This window comes from Aethalodelphis obliquidens, unplaced genomic scaffold (genome assembly GCF_003676395.1).
Source record: "Aethalodelphis obliquidens isolate GAN/ISIS:26980383/991018 unplaced genomic scaffold, ASM367639v1 scaffold10, whole genome shotgun sequence".
NCBI classification, from domain to species: Eukaryota; Metazoa; Chordata; class Mammalia; order Artiodactyla; family Delphinidae; genus Aethalodelphis; species Aethalodelphis obliquidens.
Window position 1 is genome coordinate 33475538 of NW_020837954.1, and position 12596 is coordinate 33488133.

A 12596-nucleotide genomic window follows, 5' to 3' on the forward strand; every position below is an offset into this window, starting at 1 on the left:
GTTATCATATTAGGATGAGGCTGGTTATGGTAACAAATCACCCCAAAATTTCGGTGGCTTAACATAGGAGAAATTTGTTTTGGGGCTAACTTAATAGATCAATGTGAGTGTTCATTAGCGGGCAGCTTTCCTCCAAACAGTCATTCAGGGGCCCAGGTTCCTTCCCTTTTGTCATCCCTTACAGCCTAGAAGGAAGAAAAGGCATAACTGCATCTTAACCACCTTGTCCCAGATGTAACTCACATCACTTCTACTTACATTCCATTGATAACAATCAGGGTTTAGCTTCATCTACATGCAAGGGGGGCTAGAAAATGCAGTCTCTGACTGAGCAGTCACACCCAGCAATGACTCTACACTATGGAAGAGGAAGTATCAATTTGGTAGAAAGTGACCCATCTTTACTTGTTACAAAATGGGCATTATATAAATCACAAGAACAAATATAATATACAATGGGAGAGATAAAAACTTACAGTTCAAGTGAATGATCTTATGTGTCATCTTAGAGGCAAATCAGTTCGGATTTGACAGATGAACAGTAAGGCTGAAATCTGAAAGCTGTCTCCTTCAAAGAGGACTTTGCCATCAGTCCCTAGGAATTTCCCTATCAACATGGTCTCTGGTGTTTTTGGCCATACTAACAGGATCTGAGGGAAAGATGTGGTCAACAGGAATCAGGTGCTTTAGAAATCAAAGTCAAAGTCAAGATCTTTGGCTTTGGAATTAGAGCATAGATTTGTGGATTATATAAAATCTACCCAAAATTTCAAGATTCTGTTTTCAGAGGAATAAGAAAGGGGCTTTAAAATGTGGACCCCAACAAAGGGAAGAGAGAGAAAATAAAAGGGACAAATTGGCAATGAGGCCATTTTACTTATATCAAAAGTATCTAGAACCAAGTTATTTATGATTTTATTTATGTCTAACATTTGAGAAAACTATGACTCTGTGTAAAATGATTCAACCATCACTTGGCTAACTTAAAATGTAAAAAAAATTAAATCCTCTCCAGGTGACTGGACTGAATTTCCACCTCATTGACCATACTTTCACTTAAACTAGCTGCACTTATTGCACCATTATAAAACTATTTACAGCAATATATGTTTAAGATATGAAATCTTAAATCTCCAAATTCTAAAGCAACTTCACACGGAAAAGCATTTAGGTCTGCTTATAAAGAAGTCAACTATCCAGAAAGCAATTTAGTTGGAAAAGGGCACTGGATGAGAGTCAGGAGATCTTATCTCAAATCCTGGTTCTATCCCTGCAAGATCACCTAGAACAACTGACTGTACCTCAAACCCTGAGTTCAATTTAAAAGAAGGATGTTGATCCAAAAACTCCAGTTAGTATGAAACTTTGGCTCATGAATCCTATATACTATATTTTTTGGCACAGGCCAAATGGCCTAGCTTAAAATTAACTCTGGTAAAAACTAACAGGTTATTTGGACCTCTGTCCTTGTGCTTATTCCAAAGAAAATATGGATGAATGATAATGTAAATCATCAATCACCATATAAATGGTCCAGCCATGTGGACATTGTAAAATCATTCAAAGATATGACAATATTTAGCTAAGTAGCAATAGAACATCTTGAGGGCAAGATTGTCATTTTCTAATTTGCTCAGAATTACCTCACCAGTATTTCTAACAGTAAGACCAATTAGCATCAGCAAAGGAGAGTACAAAGGAGAAAGGTACAGAGAAGGAGAGGCAAAACATAAAATTATGCAACTATGGGACATATGGGACATAACCCAGGAGATCTGTAAGTTTCAAATCCTGGTGGTTTGAGATGGGGTTAAAAAGTAGAGGTTGGATATTTTCATCACAACCACTGGATGGCAACAGACATTAACAGTGAGTGGGGAAAATCAATATGAAAGCCATTCTTCTGCTTTACTTGATTTCCTCTGTGCTTTTAGACATAGCATCAAATTTCCTAGAGTTGCTAGGGGAGGTAAACAAAAGTGAGTTTGGAAGTAAAAAAAAAAAAATAGTTTTGGAAAACATATTCTGCTTTTGCAAGTGCTCTGTGTGTAGGTAAATCCCCCAGGATTTCAGTGTTCAGCCAAGAGTTGTAAGAAAATGAGGCCCAGCCAGAAGAGAAGAGATAAACCAGAATACTGTTATCTACCAGAGTATGCAGCTTTGAACTGAATTATTTATTAGTGGTAGTGAAATTTTTGATCTTGTGTAAGAAGATTAAGCTTGCTATTCCCCATTTGTGACTGCAAGTGTAGAGCTCAACCCCACCCTCAGGACTTCTCCCTCTCTCATGATTCTCCAAGCTATGGACAGAGGCAACCTGGAGGACTCCTCTAACCCAGGAGGCCCCAAACTACTGGGAACATGAATGGTTATCTCTCTGTGTCCTTGCTAACCCTATTAAGTTCTCTGTTCCAGAGGCTTTGTGGGGTGGGGAGATAGTAGGAGCATCCTCCAGAGTGAGCTGGTAAGGCCAGGGTATGCTCACGTTATCTTCCCTCTACTTCTCCTACGAGGAGGTGGAAGTCTCAGAGTTAACAGTATAAATTTCATTCTAAACCCCACACATAAGCCATTTTAACTAACATTTAAACTCAATCAGAAAACCCACCTTGCAGGATTCCGGCTCAGGCCCTGGAAAAAGATGGGACACTAGAGGAAAAACCTGCCAAAGATAACTCTGAGGGCTTTGACAAATCAGCCTCAACACAGTCCCTAGAACAATAATTCTCAAATTCTGGTGTGCCAAGTATTCACTGGGGAGCCACTTAATGAAGCAGATTCCTCAGCCCCTTCCTAGGAGATCCTGGGGTGAGCCTAGGAATCTGTATTTTAACAAATGGCTTATGATATAAATAGTTCACCAACCACACTTTGAGAAACACTGTCTAGAAAAACAAATGGTTCCACTGAGCCCCCAATTCACTCTCCCTGTCATATGCCCCCAGTTTCCACAAGAAGAGAGAAGAGTCCTGGATCAATGCTTTACCTGGCAGAAGAGGACCACTTTCTCAGGCCCAGGTCATTTAAAACCCAGAAGGACATTACAGAGATAGGGTTAACTCAGGAAGCACTGAGTAATCACAGATAAAGACAATGGTCAACTGTAGGCTTGAGCTGAAGTTAACTAGACCCAGTGGTATGCTTGTCCTCACTTTAGACCCTAGTTTGAGTGCCTGCCTTAAACTGCCTTTTCTCTGACTTTAACCTCTGCTCTCTGGCAAGACTACTGTCTTTCTTTTGTCTGTTACTGTAATTTTGATCCATATTTGGAACTGCACTTTAGACTCCTGAAGCTTTTGTGAGTTCCTGGCCCTAGCCAAACTTACACTTAATTCTTTTTAAAAAACCAACTTGCTGTCCACCATCCCTGCCTACCTCACTATATGTCTTATTTAACCTCCACAAGTACCATATTTGACCCTCATCTAAGCTCCAGTCTCAGCCACTCAAATATCACTATCACCAAAACACATTAATGACCATTATACTCCCAGATGTTTGGCCATGAAAATATACTAGATATACAGCTCAACCTGTGAGAGAATACTTCAGTGCCAGCACAACCCAAATGGATGATTTTCCAATAGCAGACATAAAAAACTGGGCTCAATGACTAAAGAAACAGCATCTAAGTTTGGGGTATTTTTCCTATTGTAAGTATTTTTGCATCTACTTATAACGATTCTGGTGACAAAAATTGAAATATAATTTGAGAGATGTTGGGAATAAAGTCACCCCCACCACCGATCCAATGTATCAGTAAGTCCTATTAAGTCAATCTCCAAAATATACTTTAAACCCATCTATTCCTCTCCACCTTCATTGCTACCTCCCTCTCCCAGACACCACCATCTCATGCCTTAACTACTATAATGGCATCTTATGATGAGTAGGATAAAGACTAAACTCTGCACCATGGTCTGGGCATGAAAGGGCACTGCCAACCTTCCAACCCCATTTTTCCCTTTGCCTACCACACTCTAACTATAAAGACTTTTTTTTTTAGTTTCTAGAATGCTCCCAGAACTTTCCTGCCTGTGGCTTTTGCATTGTCTATTGTCCAGAAGTTTTAAAAGTTATCTCTTGCCACAGCTGATTCCTCAGTTTCCTCCTTCTCTGACCTTCTGATCTAAGTTCCACTATCACCAGGTACTTGCTCAAGAGAACACGTCACTCTGTTGATTTCCTATTTAATGTCAGCCCCGTACGCACCCAAATGTAAGCCCTGCAAGGGACGTATTCATGTCTGCTTTGGTCATTACTATATTGCTAGTGTCAGGCAGGCAGTATACCATATTGGTTGAATCAAAGGAAGGATGAATGAATGAATGGGTAAGGTCTTGCTTGGGCGGGGCTGGCATAACCTTGGGTAAAATTTATGTTATCTGTGTTACAGCAGTGGTTTGTGGGGTTACAAAGATAGAATCCAGAAGTGCAGAGACCATAACTGTGAGTATCCCACGCAGACTTTAGAGGAAAATGAGGTTGGCATTTGAAAGGAGGGGAGAACCCCCTGGAGCCAGTATTGGTGCTGAGAATTAGAGGTATGTGAATTATACCCTCCAAGCCTCATGACTGCATTGGTAAGCAAGGATGATTTATGTGAAGGAAAAAGGGACTAGATAGAGAATCAGGATCACCATCTAAATAGGGCCATTATTTCTTAGAGGCACCAAAATGTCTCCCATCTGTGAACTCTACCTCTACAGGCAATTTTGACTTGGATCCATCTTAGGAGCTAATCTATGTCCCACTCTGTGCCCAGGCAAAATTTACTAGGGAGTTGGGGTTCATCGTGTCCCCAAGGAATTGGCATCAAAATATTACAACAACCGGGCTTCCCTGGTGGCGCAGTGGTTGAGAGTCTGCCTGCCGATGCAGGGGACACGGGTTCGTGCCCCGGTCCGGGAAGATCCCACATGCCGCAGAGCGGCTGGGCCCGTGAGCCATGGCCGCTGAGCCTGTGCATCCAGAGTCTATGCTCCGCAACGGGAGAGGCCACAACAGTGAGAGGCCCGCATACCGCAAAAAATAAAAAAATGTAAAAAAAATTACAACAACCATTTTGGATCTATATATACATCCAATAGGTGAAGTGTCAAAAATATCTGTCCCTTGAAATAGTAAGTGCTGGGTCATCAAGATTTGGAGCAATTCTCTTCAAGACTGAGAAGGAAACCTTCCCAGCGTCCTGAAGCCGCCATTTAAAAAACAGACCAATATGCAATCTGGGACAATGCTAACCTTGTGACTGTTTCAGAGTAAAAGCCAATGAGGTGAACTGGCTACTGGCAGCCTCATTCTGTGATGCCTAAACCAGGAGAGTACCTTCTATCACTGGGCAGAGTCTCATAAAAGTAGCTTAACTGCTTTGAATAATATAAGATGGAAGGTTCAGTGCCCCCATCTAAATATTTACACTGCATACAACCTCACAGAAGCCAGACTTTATCCAGCAGTTACTGGTCCATCTTGTTGAAAGCTGGCATGGGGGAAGCAGCTACAATTGAAGGGGCATAAGTCCTTATGCCGATTCTGAAACCTGCATTGTGAAAGAAAGATACTGTCCAAAGATCTTTATGGCTTGATTCACTAATTCAGTCTCATGGAAGCACATAAATATGGGACTAGAGCATAACTTTTTAAAAAATTACAGGTAGAAAAGTAAATGGGTCACACTTATTTTGGTTCTCTCCAAAATATTTTAGGACAGAAGCAATATCTGATATAATAATGAAAAGTAATAATAAATATCATAAATGCTAGGTCTATCTGAGAAGACCTCCATCTGGGAGTCTTCTTGCAAATCACTTCCCTATAAGGAGATAAGCTTCTCCCTGCCACAGGGGGCTAAGCCCTGCAAGCTCTGGCTGCTGTAGCTGGTGCCCAGAGAGAAAAGGTGCAGGGGCCCACCTCCCAGGGCACAGGAAGGGATGGAAACAGCTGAGTGCCCCCTCAGTCCCTCTCACTAAAAAACACCATATGCCCAGGGCATGCTCACCAAGGTGTTTTACACTATAGGTCTGGGTTGCTTAGCTCATCTGCTTACAACAAAAATTCTCTTTGGCATGCTTATTGAAAGTGCAAGTTTACGCCCATCCTGATTTTGTAGTTCTGGGGCAGAGCAGGAACCTGCATTTTCAGTCAGCACTTCAGGAGATTGTGAGGCACCTGGTGCCCAGGCAATACTTTGGGAACCACTGGCTTAAACCAGTATTTCTCAAACTGGGGTCACTGGATGCCTTGTTGAAAGTTTCAAATAGATAACTTTTGCATTTTGTACTTTGTTTTCGATAATTTTTCAAATATTAAGAACATCCTGGATTATCTGGATGATAATTTTATAACCAAACACTACCGCAAGACTTCCACTAAAGTTTTACAATCAGGTTGTCCCTCTAACTTTGTCTCAAGCCAATGAGTCTTTACTCAGATCCAGACCTGATCTGAATATCCACACCACAGTAAAGGCTGAATGATATCGTTCATTCACTCAGGAAGGGAATAGAAGAAGGAAAGGAGCAGATTTTGACAAATAACATCAGTGTACTGAATTGGAGGTGTGGGGGGTGGTCTATAGAATGTCCAACAAAGAGTGAGGAAAGGGGCTTGGAGCCCAGAACAAAAGATTCTCCAAAGCCAGAGATCTGGGAGGTGCTACACATGAGGCAGTGGCTGAAAACCTGTGTGGATGAGAGCAAGGAAACGAGGGACAAAGGAAGACAGGGAAAGAACTCGGGGCTAGACAGAGGAATTGGAAGGAAGGTAGCAAGAGAGATTGGGAAAGAGGTCAGAGACTGAGGGGATAACCAGGTAGGAGAAACGTCAGGGAGATAAGGGAGGAAAGTTTTGAGACAAAGAGAACAGTCTCCATGTGAGTCGGTATTATCCCTGATTTTACCACTAAAAGAAATAAGTTGCAAAAGTCTGTCCAACATGATATCACTTGTGCAATAAAAAATTGTGATACATAAAGAAAATTTCTGAAAGGAACAAGAACAACAATAAAACAGAAGCCTGTGGTTATCTCTGAGACTTAGGAATGTGAGGTTGGAGTAGGGGAACTTTAACTTTTTATTTTGTACCATTTCTTACAATTTAAATTATTATTTTGAACATACATTATTTTCTCGCTGTTTTAAGGACTGTTCAGCAGTATGACATTGAAGTACCAGGAAGAACAAGAAAGATGAGACTGAAAAGAGGTCTTTTGCGGGGTAAGAAGGTTGTCGTTGGTGACCTTCATCAGAACAGTTTCAGGTTGGAATGTGAAAGCTGACTGCCATGGTCTAAAACATTGCTTCTCAAGCTTCAATGTGAATAGGAATCACTAGGGGACCTTGGTAAAATGCAGATTCCAATTCGGTAGGTAGGTCTGGGAAGGAACCTGACATTTCTAACAGGCTCCCATATGATATCCACATGGCTGGTCTAACACTATGCTTTTGAATTGCAAGGAAAAGTAATCAGAATGCAGGGAATGGAGGTGAGTACCCAGAGACCACTATTTCCGAAAGAATGTGCCCTAGAAGATGAACCCTACAGCACACTCTAATAAAAGATTCTGCAATAAAATAGGTCTGGAAATACCACACACCCATCCTGATGAGTCACACTGGGTATTAGTGTTTTATTGAGAATTTTTAATTGGCTTTCACTTAGATGTTCCTAACAGGGTTAACCTTGCAACAATGAAAACTTATCTATCCTATCATGTTCATGATAAGCCATCCTAGAGGCTATGAGGAAGCAGAATGATAGGGTAGCAGGAGCTCAGGGGGTGCACAGAGAAGGGAAACTGGAATATGACGAACCAAATCTTGTCTTCAGTGAAACTGCAGCAGAGGTCTCCAAAAGGTAAGAAAGGTCCAAAAACAGACCTTGTTAGGGCATGTGCACACCAGTAAAGCCTGACGTTCCTTGACAGTATGTGCTTTGATGCCGTCAGATATTTGCCAAACCTTATTCTAAATATTTCTGGACCTTTCTAAAACTTGGCCCAGCATCAGCAGAATAACTCCAAAGTCAGGGAGATGAGCATACTTGCGAATGCATGAATCTGAATGCATTTATACTGCCAGAGCCTTCAGGAAACCACAGAAGCTGACCTGACCTCACTGCTGAGGGGAGTCACACTTGACTTGAGCACAATCCTACTGTCCACTGACAGTGATTAAGAACAGCATGGCGATGGCTGGTCAACACTGATCCTCCCACCTGCTGAGATGGAGCAGGGAGACCAGAAGAACTCAGGGCTCCAATAACCTGCTGGCAGCGCTGAGTCATCTGCCCAGAACCTTCAGTGCTTGGCTGCCCGAGGGCCTTTTAGACTCTCTTCATAGATAATGAGGCTGAGCGCTAAGTTTCGGTGGGAGACTGGATTTCAAAGGATCCCTCAGTGCAGAGGAGAGCAGAGGCTATTCACCCTGCCATGACTTAATTATTTGAAAAGACTGCCACTTTCTCCTTTCTAACGTCTAACTTGGCAGCAGAGGGTCCAAGCCTTATGAGGCAACTTGCACAGAGATTAGAATGACACCAGAATCAGCCATTAAATATGCTCTGAAGCCTTTGCATTAACAGCTGTAGTATTCCATCACCTTAGCTCTTCATCAGATGTCTGGTCACTTGGTCAGTTCCAGCTGTCAAACTTGTCTCTCAAATATACTAACGAGGGAAATGGGCCTGCACAATACCATTTTCTCTTTATTAGCCTTCAGATTTACTTACTTTTGAGGATAAATATATTTGAGCAGCACTGTGCACATGGTGACTATTTCACTATGGGGACACTAGTTAGGGGATAAAATGGAAACACATGCGTGTTACAGTACAGTGATATGAAACTATATTCCGAATGACTCAAGCTCTCCTGCTTCAGGACCACAGGGAACTGCAGGTTGTTCAGGCTAATGCTGTTTCCCAAAGCTCCCTGAAAGCTGCAGGGCCCTTTCCCACCACAGTCAAGAGTGGTAGCAAAAGAATCCAAATTAGTTCTAATATTCACCCAACAAATACACATTCCTACTGTTAAGTTTGTCACAGAATAGCCTCCCTATTGCACACACTAAATACACTTTAAACTCTCAGGGATAAGTTATTTGGGAAATCAGGAGTCAATTATATCAGCCCCAACATGATGCCACATGTCTAGGCCTCCGGCAACATGCAGCAAGGTTACCTTTTTATTACATTCCTCCAGTTTCCCCCTTTCCAATGTGTTAATTTTAAAGAATTTAGAAGCCAGCTTCCAATCTATAATGAGAAAGTTTTTGTCCTCTATTTTTAGATGAGGCACTTTAATTGCTACTAACATCATTGAAGTTAGCATATAAACAGGAAGGAGAGGGTGTACTCTCAGACTCATTTATCCCCAAAAGGCAAAATACTTCTAAAAAAACAGAAAGCAGAGGAGATGGGTAAGAGGGGACCTTGAACAGAGTTGTGCTTTTAGGGTTTGTTTTCAAGTTCCACCTGGATGTTCTTCTACCCAGCATCTGGGAAGAGATTGTCTATCTTCAATGTAGCCCATTAACTAGACTGTGCAGGGCCTAATTTATTCATCTGACTCTTTCATTCCTTTCCTGAATTCCATTATACAACTGCAATCCGGTGTGGGGGATGACTTGGGGGGAAGAGTGCCTGGAAGACAAAATAATGACTTCCATTTTTTCTGCATTTGAAGACTTCATTCAACTCAAGATTTCTCATAGGAAAACTATAATGGCCAGATTAAAATCATTCTAAGTTACAAGTGACTTTAAAATTAATTAGTCACCTTAGGCCTTGCTTAGGCACAGGAGAAACCCTGGGACTAACTTCCGTCCCTGTTTTTCCTGGCTAGCTGGGACACAAAAACCTTATCAAGGCCCAAATTCCTTGCTGGTTTTGTCATCATTGTTGTTGTTTTGTTTGTTTTTTGGTAAGAGAAAGGATGGCACTGAGATGCTCTTGGCCCATTTAAGAAAGAAGTTTGGCAAAATGGAAGTGCTAATGGTGGGTTCCAGCACCTAGAGGGACTGTAGCCACATCCCATCACTGAGAGGGTGGGAAACTGGAAATGAGACTGGACAATAACAAAACCCCATCCCTTCCCAAGTGAGGAAACCCAGTCCTGGAACGAAAGGAGGGACACATTCACTCCATTCAGGAGATCTTGGAATGTACACAAAACCGCTCATTATTGGAGATGCTCTGGTTCAGCCAGCCCAGAGCAGCTCGGAGCACGTGTTTCTTCCATGGAAGCCCCAGCTGCGAATCTGAATCCTCTCATCTATTCCCCACCCGCCTCGGAATTGTTCTCCGGTCGATTGTTTGACCAGCTAGGACATGACTACAGGGCTAAGGCAGAACCACCTCCCTCTGCTGAATATCTCAGAGCACCCAGGCGAGAACAGTAAGCAAGACAAGCTACTTCAATCAAGAAAGCTGTCACTTTACCTTGTTGCTTATTGAGAAACAGCAGAGGGGGCACGACGCCTGGACCCTGAGGCCCAGGGCCCTTTGTGGCCTGGGAGCTCTGGTCGTAACTCGCTGCTTCCACAGGTGTCCGTGGCACTGCAGGCCCCTCAGGCGCAGGGGCTCCGTCTCCAGAGGGCAGCTCGGAGCAGACTTGGGGGGCGGCCGAAGGGAATTTGAGGAAGGGCCCCGGCTCCGCCAGGCCCTGCCGGTTGTGGGCGCGCTCCTCGGCCCGGGTGCCCGGCTCCTCCCGGATGGCATCCAGGGCGCCCGGCTTCATGGGCGGCGAGTCCTGCTCCCGTTTGGGACTCTCCTCCGAGGCGGAGGAGGCGTCACACGACTCGATGATGAGCTCGCTGTCCAGCTCAGCCTCACGCTCCTCCCTCAGGATGCTGTACTGGATGGACGGAGAGGCCGGCGACGGCGGCGGGCCACCCACATGACCAAAGGTCACGTAGCCCGAGGGCAGAGCGTCCTCGGCGGCCAGCGGGTCCTCGGACACCAACTCGATCTCCGAGTCCCCCGACTCCGCGCTGCTGGCCTCGTGGTCCAGGGGGCTAGGGATGGTGGGCAGCCCGGACCTGGCCTTGGCCTCCGGCCTGTCGGCCACCTGGCCCGCTGGCCGTGGACTCTCTGTTGTTTCGAAGGACAACCCCTTTGCTTCCTTAATGGCAGTGATCAGCTCATCCTCGGAGATGCTGCATTTCCCCTGGGATTCTGCAGCAGATGGTTCTGTCGTCCCACAGAGTGAGAAGAGCCAAAGAAGCACACACAAGGACAAGACAGATGGACAGAAAAAGAAGAAATAAAACAAAATTCCATTAGGGGAGGTATTTTCTCGTTGCTTAAAAAATACATATCTCATTAGCACAAAAATAGTGTTTCCAGGGCTATGCTGGAAAGACAGGCCACCTGAACTAAAAGGCTAATTACTGTTATGGCCCAGTTAATCAGTGTTTGATATACCTATCTATCTTAATCTAGCTATTTTTAAAAATGACCCAGCAATTTCTTAGCGTTAGCACCTCGTTGGTTTTTCTGTTCCAATGTGGGAAAGATTCTAGAAGTCATGGTTTTGATTTCTAATCCATTCTGTGAGGAGAGTTTTCCAGTTTCACAGATTTCATTAGATAATGCAATGTATATAACTCTCTAATTTGGCCCACCAATGTCAAAAAATCTGAAATCATCCATTATTCCTTGTCTGTTTCTGTTCATATTCCCTACTTCAATAAGACAAAGAAAGCTAATTTGGATCCTTGTATACAACTTGACTTCTAAGCTTTACATTTCCCATAAGAATCAATACTTTTACTCCCTTTTTAGTGAAAAGTGTAACAAAGTGAAGCAATATAATAGATAGTTTTTGCCAATTCCACCAAGCAGGCTGTGCAGATTACCATACTGCACAACCCCACAGGGCTTCTAGTGGTGGAGCCCACTGTCATTCTTTTTCATCTCTTCACCTCCTCTTGAGAAGAACAATACCCAAGAGTCAACCCCTGTCTACTGGGTGAGTGCCTGCCTTCTGTCTGACGTTTATCCAGATGGCCCCCAAACCTCACCAGCAATCTTACTGATATTTCTATCTTAATTGAAATTACCTGGGATCGCCATGACAACAATTTTCAGGAGCTTGGTTCTCCCCTTGCCCATGCAGCAGGGCCTTATTTCAGAATATTCTAGACAGTGATTTCTGGCCCTTTTGTAAGCAAGAACCACTTGTCATTTCTCCAAAGCTCTGAGGTCACTGGGAGGGATATAGGAGGGGTAAGAGGTAGACTATCCATGGCTAAGTAATCTGTCAATTTAGGACTGTGGGAGAACCCCAATGGATAAAACATTTTACATTTGTCTAATTCTCTATAAAGCTGAATTGATTTTATCCTTTATCCATGTATCATTCATTCATCTGTTATTTATTGAGAACCTACTATGTGTTGTCACTCTTATAGGCACTTGGGATGTATCAGTGAATGAAACAGGAAACAAAATCTCTGCTTATATTCTAGTGGGAGGAGAACACAATACACAAACAATACATGTAATAAATAATTAAAGTATATAGTATGTTAGAAGATGTTAAGTGCTATGGAAATAAAAAAGTAGAGTAGGGTAATGGAATCAGGAGGGCTGTG

General features: G+C 43.1%; 1 protein-coding gene across 2 annotated transcripts in view; it reads right to left on the reverse strand.

Moving 5' to 3' along the window:
* The window catches only part of RTN1 (reticulon 1), a 246872-nt gene that overhangs the window by 117239 nt on the left and 117037 nt on the right, over positions 1–12596 (reverse strand). For both annotated transcript variants that reach the window (XM_027111397.1, XM_027111396.1), the window contains exon 3: positions 10441–11190. In XM_027111397.1, coding sequence (XP_026967198.1) covers positions 10441–11190 — 750 coding nt within the window. The remainder of the gene's footprint in view (positions 1–10440; positions 11191–12596) is intronic.